Raw genomic sequence first — 23,241 nt, forward strand, 5'->3', positions numbered from 1 at the left:
TGCTGATTTTGTTATTCAAATCGGCCGTCGAGGACCGAGGTGACCGTGGAAAACCGCTATTGAATGCCGAAACGGCTTCCCGACCCTCCCGCAAGAACCTTCCATTCACGCCCGCCAATCCAGAACGTCCGGTTCTTGCGTCGCCGGCTGTCCCTGGAAAAGCCGCTCGCTTAGTCGCAAAAAGCTTTACCGCGTATCGCTCGATTCCCGTTAAGCTCGCCCCGAGGTCTCTCAGCCGATCGGCCGATTGTCCGATCTCGCGTCACTTTGGCCAATTCGCGCCGAGAGGAAGCACCTTGTGGTCAGCCGTGATCGTGATCGATTTTGCCAAAGAGGACCTAACCTCGTTAGCAGATCTCCTGATCCACGTATTCGCGGATTCTTAGATTCGCGTTTGGCTTTTGTTCGAGCGATCGCGTGTCCGTGGTTGGAATCGCGGTCCGATTCGCGGTTTAGCGACGCGATTAGATATACAGGTCGATAGGGGTACTCTCGCGTAATTAAATTTGCAGATTTATTTAGGAATTGCCGGTATAACGCACAGATTCGTTCATGAATTATGGACGCAGATTATATGCTTGTGCCGTAATGTACATGATAATATACAGCGCGATTCATAAATCGCGGTTGCAATTAAATACACATTCGTAAATCACCGAGATAATTGTGCATTAACCTCCGAAGATGAGAAATTTTATCCACCGGGTGACTCGATTACACCCAACTATTACCCGAGCGTTCGAAAATTCCGATCACCTGTCACGAAACATCCCGCGGCTCCACGGTTTCGAAAGGGTACGAGGCTCGTTGGATCGCGCGTTTTCCATCGAGACCAAAAAGAAAGAGACTCTCAGCTGCGCGTTTATCCCGCAGAGCCAAACGACCGAGAAACGTGGACGTTTCGCAATCATCTCCGATAGACTCATTCCTCCGCGAGTTTTTCCGGGAACGCCGATCGGGGCCCGTTCAGAGGCGAACCGCGACGGCAAGAAGCCGGCTCCGGGAACGGGAACGTTCGTAGCCCGTTAACGAGCGTTTCGACCAGACGCAGCGCGCTTTGTTATTCGGATAGAGGGTCGCCAGGCGCACCCGTTTCGAATACCGACGAGCGCGTGATCCGCGCTATCCCTGTCGCGCCGGAGCAAATTCAAATTCCCTACCGCGGCTTTCCCGAGGATTTTCGGGTCCTTATCGTCCTCTATCCACCGACCACGAGCGTCCCGTAAACGGAATATGCTGATTCGACCGACTGCCGACCGCGGTCCTCGCCTCGTCTGCTTGCACACTCCCGTTCGCGAGTGGAGAGCTTCGACTCCTTCCTTTCACGGCTCTCCGTATTCCTCCCTCCCTTTGAATTACGCCTTTGAATTACGCGCGGAGCAGCCCAGAAGGGAGATTAACTCGCGACTCTAATGACTTTTGACCGTCGAGCAGGAATTAATCGATACCAATTATTTAGTTATAATTCCTCGAGCTTGCCCGAGAACATTGCCGGGCGTTTTAAAGGCAGATGCAATTATCTATCATTTTCCTACGCGAGATTGATCACGGCGAGCGTATCGGCGGCTAACGAAGACCTCTGGCCGAACGACGTGGCCGGTGTCGATGGAGAAAACGAAAAGACGAAAGCGCGTTTGCCCGGGTTGCACGCGAGCTAGTCGCGCGTGCAGAAGACACCGCGCGGGCCGGCAAATCGCGTAAGGGGAAATGAAAACGAGTATAGCGAGCGTTTCTCGGAACGGCGGAGGGAACGAGCGGCGGCGAAGAAAACGAGAAACACCGGGGAACGGAGCAACTCGGAACGAGCTCGAAGACGTTTTCTTTCTTCGACATATTTCTCACGGGCTCGAGGACGACTTCCGTGCTTTTTTCTTTCACGTTGCGGCCTCTCCCTCGCCCGGTTCGCGTGGCGGAAGAAAGGGAGGATCGTGGTGGAGCGGGCAGATCGAGCGGGTCCGATCGAGGATGATCGATCCCGCGTCGCCCACGAAATTTCCGACGATTCGACGAGACAACGAGGGAAAAAGGAGGCAGAAGCGACGGACGGACTGGGGGGCGGGAATGGTTATGAAAATGGCAACTATCGAGTGGTGGGTGTCGGCGCCATTGTTGCCTCGCGACGGAGCGAGCAAGAAGGAGACTAGCAATTAGCAATTAAACCAATAAGTGTGCAATTGGTGATTCCATTAATGGGACGAACGTTCCCACAGAAGGCGAATGCCGTTTTTCGCCGTTCGTCGCTCTGTCGACAGTTCCTCTCGCGCGCCATGATCCCCAATTGCTTCGAGAACGTATAATTAGTAGACGTAGAACGAGCTCGCTCCCGACCCATCCTCCTTCTTCTTTTCGATCCCCTGATAGCGTTACCGAGAAACCGCGAATTAGCGCGAACAATTTGCCGCAGATCTATTCGTTGCCTGGTAAATGGAACGAAATCGGTCGTACCTTAAAAACGGGGCTGCTTTAAAGGAAATATCTCGCGGGACGGAAAGCCTGGTTACCGGGGGATAATTACGAATGTGCACGATCGTCTGGGAAACGCGGCGCTCGAGCTGGAGCTGGAATATCCGTGGCGGACGATTAATAAATTCGTGTCGGAGCGTGGGCGCGCCAATGGACTGCCGATAGCGCGCCATGTCCCACGCGTCGATTCCACATTAATTAAACAATCAATATTTATTAAGCTTATTACAGGACACGGCGGCACAAGCGCGGTATTAATTCGATTCCGCATCCACGGTGGGGCCCGTATTTCGCTTAATAGGCGCCATATTGTTCCTCACGACGCAATAAATATGGACGTGGCCAAATGAAGACGATAAATTGTCAAACGCCCCCGCTGTCGGTACCGTGTTGTATCCCATTCTCTCCCCGTCTGTCGTTAACCGGTACCCGTACCCCGCTTCTCTTTAATTTTCTCCCTTTTTCCCCGTTCTTCGCCCTAACCGTTCCTCCGATCTTGCTCGGGCTCTTCAAAAATCGTCCGATTCTCTGCCTACGGCGGCCACCGATGCTGAAGCTGGCCAACGGTACCCCGACGCGACGATCCAATTAGTTTAATTGCTTAATCGCTTTCGACTCTGCGTCGATCGGTTCCGCCCGATATCGAAAGACTCTCCTCGTCGTCTCGCGTCCTTTTTCCCTTTTATCGCCCCATTACGAAAATATCGCTTCGTCGTTCGAATTCTTCCCATTCCACGACCCCTGTCATCCCGTTTCCGGTCCCACTTCCCGATCGCTTATTATAATCAATTAGCGACCGGCTATCTGCCATCCACTGCACGAACCGTGCTGTTCCAGGGGTGCAACCCTCTTGATTTTTTATACACCAGCCTACAATAGCCTCGAGAGGGGGTGGCTCCGCAACAGGCTGATGAGTAGTCGGATCCTTCCAGCGTTTTTTTCACCCTCGCACCCTCGCCTTTGATTTCCACGAACCAACGAGCGAATTTTTCTCGCGTCTCGCGATTCCTTTTATTTTTTTATCTCCCCAGTGCCGAGTTTCCGGTCCGCAGACCGTTTCTTATTTCCCGACAGTCGATAGGTACCCGATCCGTTTGTATAGTTAAAGGAAGGGCTGACCGATCGCGGCAGAGGCAAGAAGGAGAAAGTCGGCTATAGCGTTCTTCTCGCGGCGCCCTTCCCCGAATATCTTTTACGCTTCTGCAGAAACCCGATAGCCGCGTCAGCCATTAAGCCAGAACTGCGAAAAGGGTGGGCAGCAGGGTGAGACAGCGCCGGTAACCATGGACAGAGAGAGGATCTCTTTCAGTCTCGCACACGTCGACGAAGGAAAAGGGTGCCGTCGCGAGTGATACAGGGGTGGCATTTAGGAGAAAGGAGAGAGAGAAATTCTTCCAACTCGCGAAGCAATTTCGGAGTAATTTCGACAACGTTCCCAAAATTGAAACTCTTTCTATGAATACGAAGATCGCCCAAATTTGTAACTAAGACTTTCTCTATAATTATCAGGGTGGGTGTCGTAACGAATCGTTTGGATGACTTACGAAACATGGAGTTATCGAGTACACGAGAGTACGACGCGCAGGCTAGTAGAACGAATCGTTTGGATGACTTACGAAACATGGTGTTATCGAGTACACGAGAGTACGACGCGCAGGCTAGTCGGTACTTAAGAACAATCGCGATAATCGCGAGAACAATTTTGTTCTGTTTAGTAACGAGAGGGATAACGGAGGCAAAATATGAAATTCGCTCCAAGTTAGGTAGCTTACCTTTGTACAAATAGCGCGCACATGAAACTTAGTCTAGGTATCTATCTTATAACTGCTTATAACTACTTACGTCTAAACGCACGCATCCGAATGGCTTCCGAATGAAATCGTAAAAGACTTGAAAACCTAAAAAGAAAATATATAAACCTGAAAAGAAAATCTACAAACCTGAAAAGAAAATATGTAAATCTGAAATGAAACGGATTAGTAAGAGAAAAGACAATAAGAGCGAAACGAATATGAACCAGAATGATAAATCAAATAGATGGAACAACCCAACGATGAGACATAAACAACCCAACGATAAGATATAAACTACCCAACGATGAGACATAAAGAATCTAACGATGAGACATTCGAATATTATACGAAATATTCGAATTCTCGACAAAGGAAATAAATAAAAGAGAAAAATTGAAATCTGAAAACAGAAAAAATAATGAATAGCTGTAAAAGGAAAAGAAATTAAAACCTGGAAGAATAAAATAATTAATATCTGAAAACAATAACGGAATAATTAGTAAATTGTTTAATGGGGTGGGGTGAGGCTGGGGTAGCCATCCCCAACCTCACTTCGCACTCCCACCCCTCGCGCACAACGAAAATTTAGATGTTACACTTCCGAAATCGAACTGACAAATGAGTTATGCTGCGTCGCGTCGCCCTTTATATAGGCTCCGATCAGCCGTGCTCCCCACCCCCATCGGAAATTTTCGAATTTCACTAATTTTATTAATTATTAATTTTCTGCTCTCATAGCCAATAATTTATTAATTTTTTCACTTTTGCTATAAATATACATTGCAAACAATATGTTAACAACAATATTAATTTCTTATTAACAATATATTTAATAATTTATAAACTTTTTTGCAAATTATAGGAACAATTTTACATACATACGTCATAAATTCAGATAGTAACCGGTTATTTATTAATTTTGTATTTTTATTATAAATAAGCGTCGCGAGCAATTTGTTAATAACAATATTAATTTGTTATTAACAGGAAGTGTAATAGTTTGTAAAATATTTGTGAATTAAAGATACATTTTAACAAAAGTACATTATAAATTCATGCAATAATCAGCAATTTATTAATTTTTTCACTTTTATTATAAATTTACAATGTGCACCATTTGTTATAAATAATAAATTTGGCAATTCATACATTTTTTATAACCTGTAACTACATTCGTACTTTCATAGGATAAATTTCCATGAGACATATATAAATGTTAAAATATTTTCATTATCTCTGTATTTTTGGCTAAAATGAAATAATACACAAAAAATAAAAACGTCAAGAGATTCTTTCTCGTCTTAAAAATTGGGTGAGGGGATCTTACTTCCTTTTCTGCAATTAATTTATTAATTACGTACACATATTATAAAAACAATCTTCTTGTGCATCCTCTCATATCATTTATGATCACATTTTACTTCTAGTTTTGTTCATAATTAAATATTTAAACAAACAATCATACCGAACGTTGTTATCAACTTACGAACGCCTTCAAATAATTATTAATTACAGCCTAATCAGCATCAATTTGTATACAAAAATTGCATAGGGATCTTGCCCAATGTTCCAGCTTTGCGATGCTGCTATAAAAGTGTATAAAATAATCGCAAAAACTTAGAAATTTGTGATTTTTCACTGCTGCGTCGTCTCTATCCTTTTCTAACCGCTTCTTGTCCTTTTCTATCACGTGCCGAGGTTTCGACGACTTCCTCGTGCATTCTGTGTTCCTGTTATTTTCTTGAGCTTCGCGTTCATAATCACAGATGGCGCTGATTGAAGTCGCTTCAATTTTTATCCCTGTCTATCTCATTATAGGTATTTTCGCGGTATAACGGGTTGCATTAGGGGCATATTGAGATTATTTTTTGAACAGAGAAATTACAGGTTTCTTTCTTCATTCACGTAGAGGTATAGCAAACACGATAGGAAATAAATTCAACGTAAAAAGGCCGAAGAGGGATGTATCGTTTCTGCAGGATTTATCTTTGATCTTTGTTATAATTATTAATAGGATAAGAACAAAATAGAAATTATCTCTTCCATGTGCTTTATTTATCTCTTTTATCGTGAAATTTTTGAAGTTCTGAATGTAACCATTTTGAACAACACAATACACAATTTCTAAAATTAAGTTATTAAATTGTGGTGTATTTAATTTATATATTTAAAATATAATTTTAAATAGAGATAAGGGGCTCTATCGTATAAGAGAGAATTCTAATCAATAGCAACATATTCAACAAATTTTGGGCCTACAAATTTCGCTGCGTTGGCATGAAACCCTCTGCCATTTTTGCGCTTTTGTTTTAGGCTAACATAACATTAAAGGAACTCTTACGTTGACCGATTTCCAAGAATACTGCGCCTAAAAAATTCGCAGCGTTGACATGCAATCTTCTGTCAATTTCTGCGACTTTATATCAGGCGAACATAGTATGAGATGAGATCGTTTATTAACCGATTCTAAGAAATCACGTCATTCTCAAGAATTCTCCTGCAGGTTGAATCAATCTAATCCTCAGCTGCATACGTGTCCTGTGTGAAGATTGCGAGGGTGTAGGTCACGTGGTTCGAATTTTACAGTATTTTAAAGACAGAATCTATAGGACTGAGTATGTCGGTATAGCGAGTTACTTTTGACTCTCCTGTGAGCTTCCTAGTTAAGCTAGGAGTGCGAGCTTTAGGTATGTGAGAGCTTACAGTCTGCCCTACGAGTACGTATGGTTATCGCGCGCTTTCGAGCTTGCGAGAAGTTTTAGTGATCTTTGATCTGAAGATTCTGGTCTGAGAATCAGTGTCGAAAGTTGACATTTTTCGATGATGGCCGAATTCATTGCGGGTTGAATCAATCTAATCCACAGGTGCATACGTGTCACGTGTGTAAATTGCGTAGGCGTAAGTCACGTGGTTTGAATTTTACAGCGTTTCAAAGATTGACATAATTTTCTTGAATTCTCTGGTCAAAACTTTTGCAGGCTCTGCGAGAAATCTTTAGCTAATTCCACGACTTTGTATCAGGATAACATAACGTGAAAGGAGGTCTATCGCCGAGCCAGTTCCAAGAAATGACGTCATTTCCAAGAACTCCGTGGACAATACTTTTGCACCCTCGACGTAAAACTTTTAGCCAATTTCGCGACTTTGTATCAGGAGAACATAACATGACAGGAGGTCGGAATGACAGGAGATTTTTATTATTTTAATTTAGAGATTTTATTATTTTACTTATTCCGAGCTTAAAGATAAATTTTTATATTATACTTACCTTACAATACTTATCTTACGATACTTACCTTACGATACTTACCTTACTTGCCTTCTTCATCTTAGTATGCATATTACATCAGCAGATAATCCCAACTCTCTATTTTCAAAGTTCAAAGGGAACATTGAAAATTTACAAGAGATAGGAAATATCCTAAACTTTGTGCGTAGCTCTTAGCTTGGTATCGTTTTCCAAAAATTATTCTTTGGAAGACGATACCAATTACCAGGTCTCACCACGAGGAGGTGGCTACGCATGGAGACCCGACATGCGCCCTAGTGGCGCAGCCTGCTGGCGCTATCTGTATCAAAGGCACCCTAATCTAACTTGGAGCGAATTAAGTTAAAATGACTCTACTGACACTTTATTATATTTCGTGTCTTACAAAGGGGGTTTCGGTTCGGTATACTGAAACTCTACTGTCGCAACGCTAAGATATTTTCAAGTTCCCATAAAAATAGGGAATGCAATATCAAACACGCGAGCTAATAGAAAATCGCGACGCGCCCGAACGAGTACGCGATTATTCGAAAGACCGACTAGCCTAGGCGATGTACTCCCGTGTACAGAGATAACTTCATACCTCGGCACCCTCCCGATCGGGCCTAGCTCAATTCCAGTCACTGTCGCACTCGCCAAGACTTACACGTGGACCAAGGATAGTCCCTGAACCAATGAAACTTCTAGTGTCAACAGGAGGGCCCAGCTGGGCGGTTGCCGGCCAAGACAGACACTTCGCATCCCAGCCACACGGGGTAGAACTTAATCATCCCTGTGGTCTAACCGTAGATGGTACTAGTCCGTCAGCCAGCATGTGCCCGAGCCCAAGTCGCGTACGACTTAGGCAGCGGGCCGCCCGGTCGAGGTCAGAAGACGCACTGATTCGAGGGGGTCACCCTGGAACCCGATGCATGACGAGATTGACAGTGACTGGAAATGAGTGTCGGAGACGAGTCGTGAGAGTGACTTATGAAGCATGTACTTATCCAGTACGCGAGAGCACGTCGCGTAGGCTAGTCGGTAATTACGAACGATCGCGATTATCGCGAGAACAATTATGTTCTATTTGCTAAACGAGGGGGATAAGAAAATGATAGAGAATTTATAAATTTCGCTGCAAGTTAGGTAGCTTACCTTTGTACAGATAGCGCGCACATGATACTTAGTCTATGGATCTATCCTATGATTACTTAAAAGTAAACGCACGCATGGTTCATTGATGTGTCGCAAACAGAATCTTGAGAAACCTAAAAGCTAAAACAGAATATATTATTGTTAATAAGTAGCTGAAATGAAAGGGATTAGTAGGAGGAAACCATCAAGGCTAATAACCAAATGGAACGAGCAAGCCAACGACGAGACCTGAGCAACCTAACTACGAGACAGAAACATTCCAGCGGTGAGATATAAACATACCAACGAGGAAGCGCTCGAGTATTATACGAAATACTCGAACGCTCTAACGAAAACAAATCGAACGGAAGTCGTAAAATTTGTGGAAGGAAAGATTTAGCCAACGATGAGACATAAGTAAACCAACGACGAAGCATTCGAATATTGTACGAAATACTCGAATGCTGAAACAAAGAGACAAATAGAATGAAAGAAATAAAATCTGGAAAAAGAAAAATAATTAGTACCTGAAAGAAGAAATTTTCGTTAAATTATTTAAGAGAGTGGACAATGGCCACTGAATAGCCATTGATCTAGCCAACGATGATATACGAATAAACCAACGATGAAGCATTCGAATATTGTACGAAATACTCGAAGGCTGAAACAAAGAGACAAATAGAATGAAAGAAATAAAATCTGGAAGATAAATAAAACCTGAAACAAAAAGAAAAAATATTAACGCGGACCTTCCGAAGTCGAAGCGACAGCTGGCTCGAGCCTGCACGCGGGCCCCTTATATAGGCGGCGGCCGGCCGAAGATCGGCGAAAATTTCCGAACTTTACCGATTCCTTTAAAAGTTACTTTTTCGCTGTAATAACTAATAATTTATCAACTTTTTTGACTTTTATCGTTAATATACTTTGTAAACTATTTGTTATTAACAATTTTAATTTGTTATCAGCAATAAATTTAATGATTTATTAACTTTTTGTAAGCTATGGATACATTTTAACACGAATATGTTGTTTGTTTAAGTAAGAGCTAATAATTTATTAACTTTTTTTATTTTTATCATTAATATACGTTGCAAAATATTCGTCATTATCAATTTTAATTTGTTATTAACAATAAGTGTAGAAATTTATCAGCTTTATGCAAATTTTGCACAAATACGTTATATATACTAGTAATAGCCTACAATTTAGTAATTTTTCCATTTGTACTATAAATTTACGTTATGAACAATTTGTTATTAACAATAAGTGTATTAATTAATAAATCTTTTCCAAATTATAGGCACATTTTAACATTAGTCTGATATTTGTCAAGTAATAATCGAAAATTTACTAATATTTTTAAGTTTCATCTTTAATATACGTTACAGAGAATTTGTTATTAGCAATATTAATTTGTTATTAACAACAAGTGTAACAATTTATCAAATTTCTGCAAATTATGGACTGCAAATTATAGGCACTTTAACACATAGAAGTTATATGTACTAGTAATTGTCAATAGTTTAGTAATTTTTTCAGTTGTATTATAAATTTACGTTGTGAGCAATTTCTTATTAGCAATAAATGTAATAACTTATAATCCTTTTACAAATTGTAGGTACATTTTAACATTAGTACTTTATAGATTCAAGTAATGACTAATATTTCATTAATTTTTTACTTTTGTTATAAATTCACGCTGTGAACAATTTATTATTTACGATATTAATTTGTTATTAATAGTAACTATTTATTTTCTACTATTTATACATTTTTATGTATTTGAATTACGTCATTTCGAAGAATTCTGCGGATATTACTTTTACAGTCATGGCGTAAAATTTTCGGCCGATTTCGCGAGTTTGTATCAGGATAACATGACATGATAGGAGGTCGTTCGCCGAGCCAGTTCCAAGAAATGACGTCATTTCCAAGAATTTCGTGGACAATAATTTTGCTGCCACCGCTAAAAAATTTTGGCGAATTTCGCGACTTTGTATCAGGAGAGCATAACATGACAGGAGATCTATCGCAGAGCCAGTTCCAAGAAATGACGTCATTTCTAAGAACTCCATGGATAATGCTTTTGCAGCCACTATGAAAATGTTTTGGCCAATTTCACGACTTTGTATTAGGATAACATGATATGACAGGAGGTCTATCGGCGAGACAATTCCAAGAAATGACGTTATTTCCAAGAATTTCGTAGACAGTACTTTTGCGGTCTCGGCGAAGAATTTTTGGCCAATTTCGTGACTTTGTATCAGGAGACTATTACATGACGGGAGGTCGTAATGACAGGAGATTTTATTAATTTTACTTATTCCGAGTTTAATGATAAATTTTTACATTACACTTACCTTACGATACTTACCATCCAATACTTTCTCTGTTCGTCTTAACATATTACGTCAACAGATATTGCCCACTCTGTATTTTCAAAATTCAAAGGGAACAGTGAAAATTTACCAGAGATAGGAAATATCTTAAACTTTATGCGTGGCTCTTAGCTTAGCATCGTTCTCCAAAGATTCTTCTTTGGTAAAGGATACCAATTACCAGGTCTCACCACGAGGAGGTGGCTACGCAACGATACCCGGACATACGCCCTAAGTTTTGCATACAATTCATGTCTAGGTAAGGCATAAAAGTTCCAGCCGAGGTATAGTTATCCCAAAAGGAAGCTTCTGGCGGAGGCGTTCCAGCCGCGGAGGAGGATGAGGACGACTGGGTCGTTTCTTCCCTCGGAACGGTCGACGAGAGGCGATCCTGGCGCTATGTAATTGTCATTTCGCGGGGGGAAACGGTGGCCGTGTCTAGACGACGGTAATTGTGGCAAAAGGACAAAAGACGACGCGGCCAGGTAAACGGCGCCGTTACGCGGGAACACAGAGCGGAGCGTGCGAGCGCTGCTATCTCGCAGCGCCGGACGGTGTAACGCTCCGAAGGGAGTAATTAAATGTATTATCGGGCTCCACCTCGATCGTTCCGAGACGCGTTGAAGTTTGCCGTTAATTTCGCCTGTCGTGCAAGATCGCGCCCGTAAAATCGCTCGCGGACGCCATTACGCTCTGACATGTCCTTGCTATTTCGGCTGGATCGTACTTCGCGCACTCTGCGCCCTCGACATCCTACGATATCGGAATCTTTATTAACCTTCCAGAGTTAAGCGACCTTTACGAATTAATTTCTCATCAAACGCAATAGCCTTTTCTCTGTGGAAAATTGAAATTTTGAAATTGGGCCCTCATGGGAATTCAAAACGGGACTTCAACGTTTCTTTGTTTATGGCATATGCTAGAATTTGCATATAGGACTCTACTTAGTCCTAGAAGCTCAGGAAGTTCATATTATTAAAAGGATTATTATGCGAGGAATAGTAAACTGTGAAAAAACTGTGGAGAAACTGTGAATATCTTTATTCAGCGGACGAATGGTCAGAACAGAACTGTTCAGGGCCTCGCAGGTCAGAAGTCGTCTTCAGGAGACTGGTGACAAAAGACTGTGTGACAAAACACAAAACATTGGGGAAAGGGATCGCCTCCACACCGCTGGAATGTAGAGTTTGCTTGACTCTTTACCATAACACATATGAACGAGGGAAACGAGACCATTGATTTTTTGAAATCTTCGAAATCCATTTTCTTCCCTTTTGAAAGGAGGCTGCGTTGAGAAAGGAGGAAGCAGATAAGGTTAGGCAGATCCACGATGGTTTCCTCGTTGCGGAGCGAATACCAAGCTCGATTAAACGCGTCGCGGGATGAAAGTATGGCCAGCTATATCCCGCAGAATTTCCTTTTCGCGAAAACTGGATAGCGCGGATGGCCGAGGCACGATCGGCCGGAAGCTAATAAAAAAAGCTCTGCTGCGGCCTGATAAGCCTGAGGGTATTTCACACTCGGACTGCCCTTGTATCGGCGGAGGACGCTAATGTAGCGTTATTTAACTCGGTTAGGTGTCCTCCCCATGGCGGGGTCTACTCGCGAACAGCCCCGGGTAAAATCCGGGGGTGCTCGTCGTCCCGTGAAAACACTGTGGGGGCGGTGACACGCATAAAATAGCGGCCAAACCCCATTTAGAATGTCAGGTGCTCGTCAGCTTTCTCAGGGGGAGCCTCGGCATGACCAGCACACTGTAATCAGCCCATTTGCTCCCTCGTTCTTAATGAAATACCTGTGACCGCGATTTTGAACGCGATTGATTCCCCTCGGTTCTTCCATTTTACGTTGTGGGTATATTTGCCTCGAAATTGTCGATCGTGATAAATTTAACGGGGATTTAATTACGTTCCCCATGTCGAAGCACTAAACCGTCCACGCGACAAGAATTCTCGCGATTTTATATCACAATTCCGATAATGAAAATTCGCGAATTGCCAATTTGATATCGTTACAAAGCAGGTTAGATCCGAATTAAATTCCCTAGGGTTGTAAAAGACGAGATATGTATTTTTAGTCTGCCGTGATTCAAATTTAACCCTTATCGAGAGATGCGAAGATGGAAATTCTTCGCATATTTACCAGAACCAGGTACAGCCTAGTGAGAATCGCGCATGAAAAGCGTCGGATAAGGGTTAAGGGACGAAAGCTCGTTCCCAAGATCGATTCCCGACATGCCGATTTGGAAAGGAGCATGATCGGTGCGCTTTAAGCGCCTCGAGAAATCATTGTCGCTTGGAGGATGAATATCGATCTGACAGGCGGGAGCACGTGCCAGCAGGCAATATCAGGCGAATATGTTAAGAAAGTCGCATACATCGGGGTCAGTACAGCGTGAAAATAGAATGTAAAGTGTTCGCGGCGCTGGTCGCCGGCCTTAGGCGCAATAGGGGTGGCTTCCATCGGGGGTCGGTTTGACGTGTATGACGTGCCGGCCACGTGACCTGCCTGCCAACTCGGCAATCACTGCCCCGTACGACGCCGGACGAATCTTAAATATGGGATATTCAAATAATCTCGCCACTTCCCTCATCTCCTGCCCGACCTCTGCTTTCCTCTCGCCTCGCTCGTCCGTTTTCCTTCAACCCCGTGCGGTTTTGCAGCTCGTGACGAGCCGATGTGAACGGCCGACAACGCCTGGTGAGGTATTAAAATAGCGTCAGTTATTGTCATCCTTGCTTCGGGTGCACAAAATATGTAAAATATGTGAAATATTTCTTTTTCTTTACCACGAAATTTCATCTCGAACGTCCACTCGAACCCTCGACTCTTCCAAGAAACGTTGCAACACGGTGTCACAGGCTACGACCTTCGTCTCCGACATTGCTGCAATTCTAATTCCGCGGTATACGAAGTTTCGTTCAACTGCGACATCCACCGAGCTCGTGCGCCAATTAAGTCACATTCCCCGCAATTACCGCGACGCTAGCAGCGTTAAGTTGATCGTTTCGCGAATACAGCCTCGCGCTACCTTTGTAGCAACGGGCAAAGAACGACTGCGAGATGGAGTATTGCGAAGTGGAAGATGAGGAAACGCGAAAGATCGTCGATAGCGGTCAGCACGGAGGTCTACGGTGCCATACATCACTGCCAGCCAGCAGCGGGGGTGCCGGCAGCAAATGGAGTTGGAGTGGCAACGTGAAACTCCCTCGCGGAAACCCTCGCTTTTATATGCATAGTCTCATTTCCTTATCGGAAATTTACGGTGAACGTGAACACGCGCCGTGCTCCTACGCTGACCATTTTTCTTATCGCGGACTCGATGCACTTTCCGGACGCGAGCCCTTAATTGCTTTTCGTCGCTCTTGTCGTAATTGTCCCTTGGAAATTTCTTCCTTTCCTCCGCCATTTCGCGTTGCTATTTACTCCGTTATTCTATTCCTTCGTTTATCCTCGAGTGGCACACGTAGAGTATGGAATTGTGCGCAGCTTGCTGTTCCTCTTTGAGAATTTTTCAAATTTTTCGAAGCCAATGTCGAATTTTTATTTTTAACATCGATTCCGTATTTTTTGTTTTCTCGGTTCATTTTGGTCGATTTGGTAATATCTGCAGCCATCTGCAGCCGCAGACTGCATCTAGGTGCACCGTTATGCACCACGACAGGCGTGTAAACGTAGGAGGAATGGAAGAAGAGAGAGTGGGCCGAGTTGGTTTGAGGAGCACGTGCCAAGGGTTCTGTCTCGATTTCATTATAACGGTAGCTGTCGATGACGACGATCAGCATCGACGGTCTGCTATCCAGTCGACTATTTACCGATCCTGCATCTGTCCCGACCCACGTTCGTCCTCGAATATCTCGTTTTCACCGCCGCTAATGGCGCCATGTGTCCGAGAATCTCGCTCTCGTTGCTTACCTGCCTCTTAATTTAGCCGGATAGTCGAGTTTCCAAGATCGATAGCCCCTGGCTCGAGGTTGCCTTTGTGGTTTTGGGCGGAATAAATTCGACGCTCCGTTGGCTTTAATTAAGAAAGTGGCAAGCGTTCCTGGTTATTAGGTGTACAAACAGCTTTCGACGTGGTTCCTCGGAAAGATAATCGCACGGGTTCCAGCGTAGCATGTGTTTTCTCGTAATCGCCGTTGTCCATCTTTCCGATTAATTTTTCGGCGCAATAATTGCAAACCGTCCGAATCTTCGTGATTCTTATCTTCGGGCGTATCTGGGGGTAATTGAAACGGTGAATCCACGTCGCGAGGATGGACCCATTCTCGAGGGACTCGACGAGGCCCCGTTTTCGTCGAGATTTTCGCACGGAACGCCGCACGACGACGGAAGTTGTTACGCGAGAGCGCCAAGGACCATGCGTACGAAAGATCGGGGCAAGATTCACGCGTGAGCGTGCGCGTGCGTAGAGCTGATAGAGAGAGCGAGAGAGGAGTCGAGGAGAGGAAGGCCACGTGCCTTTGGTAGCACGCGACCAACCTAACGGTTTTAGACTCACCCCACACGCTGCTCGAAAACCAGTCCACCCCTTCTCTCGTCACCCTTGCCGAACCGCCGGCACCGCTGCTTCAAAACACGCCAGAGGAAACTGTTATTCCATTGGCTCGTGGATCTAGCCCCCTCGTGCCTTCCCCTTTTCCGACGTGCATCCTCGCCTATAGTCAGATTCGCCTTAACTGCCTCGATTCCTGCCACTGGGACAACACCTCTGCCACTGTCTGCGAACAAACAGGAAGCAAATCAGAAGAACGATCGATTAGGTACCATCGCTAATTTCTTGCACTCTCGGGGACGATAATTCCCGCAATTTCACCCTCGTTCGATTAAGATTTACTTCGTCGATCATTCGCTCGTTGGTCGAAGAAGTCGAGGGAAAATTGGCTCGATAAAATCGTCCGCGAGACGACAGGGGCCCAGGATTCGTTCTCTGCTTTCCAGCCAGGCATGAAAACGGACCGAGCAGGCATAATCGAATGATGTAAGGCCCTAATAAAATCGTAAGTCGGTTGACAGGCGGTGCACGTAGCGCGGAATAATGGGCCAGACATTCCTCCCCCGTAGACGAGGGGGTTGGTTCGCATTGTCGTTCGTTCCCTTACGTAAGAATGGCGACGAAGAAACGACGCGGAGGCAGATGCCGTTTAGACGGTCTCCTGCCTCGTGTGATACCTTGGACGAGGATGGAACGAGACTTAATGCGATCTTGCGAAGCTGCTGCGACGCAGCCAGGTAAATCGGGAGCAGAGATCTCTTTCGAGACGTCTCTCGTCGACGTTCTGTGGGAAGTCTCTTCGAGATCTCATTGAAAGAATATTCCTCCCCCTTCTCGATCACCGAGTGATCCTAAATACCGATCAATCGCGCGTGTGTCATTAGATGAAAATTCTCCGAATACGATTTAACGAGACTACAAAGTCCCCGATGGGGGTACAGATAGGGGTACAGGGTAATTGCGAAGGAGTTAGTTCGGATTCGTCAAAGTGGCCGTCACGAATCGCGGAAACAAATCAACCGCGAGACTGGGAAAGGATAAAAGAGACGAGGAAGAAGGTAGAAAGCCGAGTTTCGTGTAAATTGAGCAAAAGAAGGCCCCGCGATGGAGAGAGGTCCGATTGGAGGGCGGAGCAGCGGCCGGAGGGGCGCGGGACGCACCGGGAACGAGGGATGCAACCGCGAAATCGGGTAGAGCCGTGAAAATAACGATTTCTCCTTTGTGGTGCCGTTCGTTAAACCGAGAAGAGCCGGTTTCACGAGCGCGAACGAGCACAAGAGGGAGACAGCTACAGGGCGGTGATCGCGGCGGAGGAAGCAAGAGGGTGGTTCGTGCATGGGTGTTCGTGACTCGTCGATATTTTTCCTCAACACCGAAAGAATCGATATTTTATGTAGATCGCGAGAAAAGGGCAACGTGCCCTTCGTCGTCGCTGGGCTATTCTCGCCTGAACGGACAAAAACATCGGCTGATCCCACGCGAGACGAACGAACGGCGAGGCGAAAGGGAAAGGGAGGTAGCCGGGATGGCGAAAGCTTTGTTGCACGACAGAATTCATCGAGAAAATGGAACTTCTCCTTTCGTGGCGATTGTTGCGTCGCGGGTGGAGAAAGCCGGCGTTATTCATCCGGTGCATTCCGTTCTATCAGATAGAAATATTCAACGCGTTACCGCGCCACCTCTAGGGAATTTTACGCCTCTCGTGACTCGATCTTCGCGTCTCTTCGAGTCGTTATTGGAATTTAATTATAAATCTTCCGGGATAAATACCTTTTCCAAGTTGCTACGCGTCATTACCTGTCAATCGTACCACTGGATGCATCCAAGTAATCACCACCCCCCGAAGAGTCACCACCCGCCAGAGTCGCAATAATATTTCGACACCCGTCACTTGCGCATCGAGAATATTTCCTGGAAATCCCCTAATCCACTAGAAGTGGTTCGATGGTATCCCTTGGAGGAGCAACCGTGTTCGCAAGGCCGCCCAGCATCCGAATGGTCCAGCTCAGGTGTCTCATTGTGCCATTTTATCACCTGACGTACGTGACGCGCTCGACGTTTCCCCGAATCTGGACTTTGCTACTCGAAGGTCAGGTCAGCGTCCGGTTTTCCCTGCATCGGTGGAAAAAGGAAGCGAGGGAGAGTATCGACTAGTCGAAGGTCGTTGGCAGAGTCCAGCTGCAGCCTCTTGGCAGAATGTATTCTGTTGCGTGTGCGTGTAGGTCGATCCGCGTGGAAACGTGGGTGGGTGATGGATAGACGGTCACCGTGTCACTCGTGCGAACGTTAAACGGGCCTCAATGGCTCGAAATTGCATGGGCACCGGCATTGTGACCAGCCCCACTTCCAACGACACCTAGAATCGCCTCGGTGTATGCAGATGCGGGACAAAGAGGCGTCGGAGACTCGAGATAGGATCTCGCTCCCAGAATTTTTACGAACGCAGCTGGTTGGTCGTTAATTTGTTATTTAGGGTTGCCGAGGGTTGTTCAAAATCCATCTTAATTGTAATCGTTCACAATTTTTGATATCGAGATATTACGGACGTATGTTCATTCGATTGTTCGATTGTACGATCGATCTCTTAACGATGAATAACAATTTTTTTTTACAAAGTTTCCAGTGCATTTGGGATCTTTCTCTTGCCCTCGTCAGAAGATCTTCCTTCGCAAACGTTCCGCGCGAAAGTTCGTTAAAAAACCGTTGCTTCCAACGTTTCTTCCAGAAGCTTCGTCTCTCCTGCTCTTCCCAGTTCCACGGATTCGATCTGTCCTATTAGAAACTTCGCGGCACGTTCGTTGCTCTTTTTTCGAACGAGCAGACCTGCGAAAATCGTTCGGGAGAACACCAATCGCGTTGCAGTTAGAGGCGATAGTCGGGGAAGAAACCTGGGTGAAAAAGGGAAACGGTTGCGTTATCTAGGCATCCGTTGCTGGCTGAGTTCGCACCTGGTGTTCCGGGTAGACGTCGTCGATAAACGTTATTTTTTCCAACGAGAAGTCGCAGACACGACCATGAGAGCTGCGTGGAAAAGGGGTGGAAAAATAGGAACCGACGGAATTCACCCCAAAAATCCTTTCTCCCCTGCCTCTGCTTCTTTTCGTGGATGCTGGAAGGCCGCGGGAGCTTCTCACGGAGAAAAAAGCGTAATTTTCGATGAAAAGAGGGGAATCGACGATGCAAATTCAGGGGTGAAGAGGGAAACCGGCGTGTCCGTGTGCGTAAGCGTCGTGACACGACGGAAGGGAAGATGGAAGGCAGGGTGTAATCAGCCGCTGAGCGAGCACGAGGACGAGTAACTGAAATTTTATAGGGAATCCACCAATACCGGGGCTTTCTTGCTGTCTAAGGCTGTTCTACCTGACCTGTCGTCTCTCTTCTCCCGTTTTTTTCCACCGTTTCGGGGGAATCCACGTCAGGTATGAAGGGGAGGCACAGATGCGGAGGAGCAAAAATCGGGGCGAGCCTCGTGAAACTTTCGCGTCGAATTCACGGGATTCACGGGATTTTGAAATTTTTTCTTTTTTACCTTCTTTTCCCTGTCGACGAGCCCCGTTTCGTCCCACAGTAGCGAGCATCCCCACCTGCGACCCCGGCCTTTTTACGAGCGTTTCGCGAGCGTTTATCTCTATCCCTGGCCGCCTCTTCTCGGCCTTTGTCCCTCCACCGATGGGAAAGTTCGACGATCCAAGTGGCTAAACGACTTCCTTTCTTCGTTACCTTGGTTCACTGACCTTTCTTGTTCTCGCGGTCCAGATAGCCTCTCAGACGTCACCCCCGTTACGCGTAGCTGCCCACACATATACTCTTATTCAAAAACCCCAGTCTTTGCTACAATTTCACCGTATACCTATATTTCTATTTTCCTCGAGTTCATTTCCTTACTTCGTCGAGTAAAGAAACGAATAAAACGTTTCAAAAGTAACATCCGAATCCGCGTCGAACGGGAGGCTTTAATCCCCGCAAATTCGCGCCAGCGATCGGTCGCCATGCCTGGAAACCCCTTTGGAAAATGAGAATCGGCCACCGTGCCCTGGCGTATCGAAATAATTATTATTAAAAACCGTTAGAGTGACGCGGGACCAATGGCGACGCGTAAGCTCGTTTTCTCGAACCGAACGAATCGGTTCCGTGCCATTATCCGGCGCGTACCCCTTTTTCGGGGGGCGCGTAGCAGCGAAAGAAGAAGGAAAGGGTGGCGAGGGAGGCTAGTCACAAGATACGATGATGGATGCTCGAAGGGTTGTTTCGCGCGATGGAGGGAGAGGAATGGGCCAAAGGGTTCTCCAGGGTGGCCAATCGTACGCGAACTTCGAATACCCACGACCAATCATCGAGGTCCTTCCGGCCACGTGGTGGTGGGGAGGATTGGTTCGTCCTTAGGGGCACGATTTCGTTGCGTCATTCTGACATTCGTTCTGTATCGGTCCTTGGATGAGGATCGCTGGCTTTCGCGTGACTTTCGGGCTCCCTGCTGGCTGTCCTTGAACGCTTCATTTAAATATCCGCTTCGATCGGTGCCGGCGCGAAGGGTGTTAATTATTCCTGCCGCTAATTTCTCCCTCTATCGAGAAACGACGTCGTGGCTAAGGCAACTCGATCCCTCCGATCGATTCTATCGTTTCTATCGATCGTTCCCGATAAGTGCGGTGACTCTCCATCGCGATGCGGAAAGGGTGGCTCGCGGAGAGAGGAAGATAGTTGATCCTCCAGAGTCGATCGGAGCTCACGGTCATTGACCGTCGTGCTGGATCTTGGCACCTACCCCGATGTGACCGCGATCGGGCCACGGGGTTCCTCGAGGGCAAACGAGGCTAAGATGGTCTTCCTGGAAGACCCCAGGATGATCTTTGCGGACATGCGACTTCATGCGACCAGCACGCCGACTTCCACCCCCACGCGTTACCATCATCGGAAGTACAGGCCGCAGAACAACAACGACTGTACGAACTCACTGAACTTCGAAGAATTTCAGTTTCAATTTGGAATTCCACTGAGAATGGGACAGAGATCCCTATCGCGTCGAATGTCACGCCCAGTTGGATAGACAACGAAACGGTAATTAATCATGGATCTTTTCCGTTTCTTGCAGATGCAGACCTTCACGGCGAGGTGGACGGACCCGAACTCAGCGGCGACGACAGGAGTATCACCAGTGATATCCAAGATACGACCGAGGCGAACCTTGACCATGATTCCATGGACTCGGATAGGGAAGCTCTCAATCTGGTTAGTATACCTCTTCCCTTCGTCTTTTTACTTTCGTTTACTACGAGTCGGGGATAAATCCTGATCCGAAGGTAATATCGAGGATCGCAACTTCCGGTGATGCTTCCGTTCCTTGAGAAACTTCCTCCGCTGCGAAGTGACGACGAAGACACGACGCTTAAAAAACGACGCTTTGCAGTCGTGCGCGAAGGGCGCAAAAAGTGCTCCCGTTCAATATTTGGCAAATAAATAAAGGAAGCCACTAGCGTGATGGACGACAGGAAGGACGGGCGGGGATGGGGTGTAGGTTTTATAAAACACAAAAGCATGGGACGGACCGTAGTGACCAATATCCTGACCTGGTCGAGTGTAAACACGGCTTTGTTCGACGGCGTTTACTCTGTAACATTAGGGAGGGTGGCTCTGCCGCGATTCCTCGGATTTCTTCTCCCACGTAATTCCATGAAAATCGATTCTTTTTCTCGAACGCGATCGCCGTGTCAAAACGCGTGTTCCGAACCGTTCGCGTTCCTAGCATCTGAAAATGGCGGTCGACGACTCGTCGATACCTCGATGCTGAGTATCTTCTGTTCGACGAAGACTAGCTTCCGTTGACTTGAATGCATCGCAATTTGCAATTTTCTCGGTCCTCGATTAGTTTTCACAACGGACGAAATTCTCAACAGAACTATACACTTCAGGTCACAGCCGTGTCGTACCGCAACAGCAGCAGCGGTACCAGCGGCAGCGCCTCTTCGCCCAGTTCGGGGGTGAGCAGCCAGATAACCGGAAGTCATCAGCAGCAGCAACACACGGCAGGCCAGCAGAACAGCGGCAACTCGCAAGCTGCACTGGCTGCTCAACTAGTCAGCCAGCAGTTGCTGATGCACGGTTCTCTGGGCGCGCTTGGGCCGCAGGACATCCAGGCGTTGGCTTCCTCGTTTCAGCAGCAACAACAGTCGCTGCAGCAACAGTTGCAGCAACTGGCAATGTTTCAACAAGCCAACTCTGCCGCCGCGGGTCAACTTCCGGCACAGGCGCAGTTCTTCTTGCAGAACCAGGTTTGTCGAGTCTTCCACGTTCCGCGTTTATCAACTTGTCGCTGAATCGCGGGAGGAAAATTTTGTTGCTGGGATATTCGAGGAGGATCCGCGAATACGCGTTCTTTGCTTCTTTATTGGAGATCGGAATCCCGTCGAATTAACCTCTTGGCGATAGACCGACTGATCCGAGGCTAGGCTCAGAGTTATCGGAATTTCTCGAGCATCCCGTTAAACGTGGAGCGTTCGAAATGAAGCGGGGAAGACGGTGTATAGGAAGCAAATGCGTCTCGAATCGGAGATCGATCTCCTGCCCAGCAGCAGAATCCTCTTTTCCCTCGTAAGACACAAAGCTTGTCGGGAGATCGGACGCGTTTCGTATCTCTGGCCAAAGGAATTACGCCGGGAGCGCGAACAAATGCATCCCGAGCACTCGAATTCCGACGCCATTGTTCTTCGGGCATCGGGTACTCCACCGAATTACCTACTCGATGCGAATTCGATTCGAATCGCGGCGGGACCTGGCTTGGCCGAGGTAGATGAGCGCGAGTCCAAAGACGACGTTCCACGCGGTATCTGATCGACCAGCCGAAAAGAAGTAGACGTCTTATTCTTCGGGGACGGTTCGCTCGATTTCACGCGGAGATAGCCGGCTGGAGATGTCACAAAGGGACAGGGTTTCTACTCGTTTGGTCTCGCGTTTTCTTCCCGCGACGTATCCTCGGAAAAGCTTCCATGGAGAACGCGATCGTTCAGCAATCGAATAATTAGAATCCGACCACTGGGTCGTACCCGGCCCAACCTTACCCGACCTTCACGCAATTCTCAGGATAAACGAATTTTTCCACGAATCTTTCGAAAACACACGCTGTCTATTTTACCGCTTTTAAAAAAGCGAACGATCGATCTCTCGTTGCGCGGAGAGAAAAAATCCGGGGCAAATACATTCATCACCTGCACCCTGGCAAAGAAGCTTCCCCGAATATCGCTGGTTTTGTGCGTTTTGTCCCGATAGATCCACCGGATCGAAGTAAGAAAAATCGATATATCCGGGGATAGGATGAAAAACGATCCCTCTTCCTGGATCTCGACGAACGATTTCACCCCCTCCATCGAGCGAGGAGCTGAATGGGGCCCGGGGTCTGCGAGTTTACGAAAAAATTTCTATAGATTCCGTCACGTGAAGCGCGTGCACGTCCTACGTAACCTCCTGGAAAAACTAACAAAACGACTTCGAACTTGAGCAGATTTAATGGCCGTGCTATGTAGCAGCGAGGATTAAAGCCGGGTCTTCCGTGTCTCCTTTGAAAGGTGCAACAAGGAGAGCCGTCGGCCCCTTCGGCACCTTGCCACGGGGTGCCTTTTGTTACCTCACACGTGGCCAGGCTGTTTCTTTTCTCGTCCCGAGTCCCACCACCCCTCTCTCTTCGCTATCTCCCCCCACCCATCGTCGTCTTTTTCTTCGTTTATATCGAATCGAGCA

General features: G+C 46.4%; 1 protein-coding gene across 2 annotated transcripts in view; it reads left to right on the forward strand.

Annotated features, from left to right (window-relative positions):
* Positions 1–23,241, forward strand: part of LOC108554997 (POU domain, class 2, transcription factor 1) — a 118,341-nt gene that overhangs the window by 89,511 nt on the left and 5,589 nt on the right. For both annotated transcript variants that reach the window (XM_017910473.1, XM_017910474.1), the window contains 2 exons: positions 20,603–20,739; positions 21,420–21,779. In XM_017910473.1, the coding sequence (XP_017765962.1) occupies positions 20,603–20,739; positions 21,420–21,779 (497 nt within the window). The remainder of the gene's footprint in view (positions 1–20,602; positions 20,740–21,419; positions 21,780–23,241) is intronic.

Source organism: Eufriesea mexicana, unplaced genomic scaffold, assembly GCF_001483705.2.
Source record: "Eufriesea mexicana isolate 0111107269 unplaced genomic scaffold, ASM148370v2 scaffold100, whole genome shotgun sequence".
Classification (NCBI taxonomy): domain Eukaryota; kingdom Metazoa; phylum Arthropoda; class Insecta; order Hymenoptera; family Apidae; genus Eufriesea; species Eufriesea mexicana.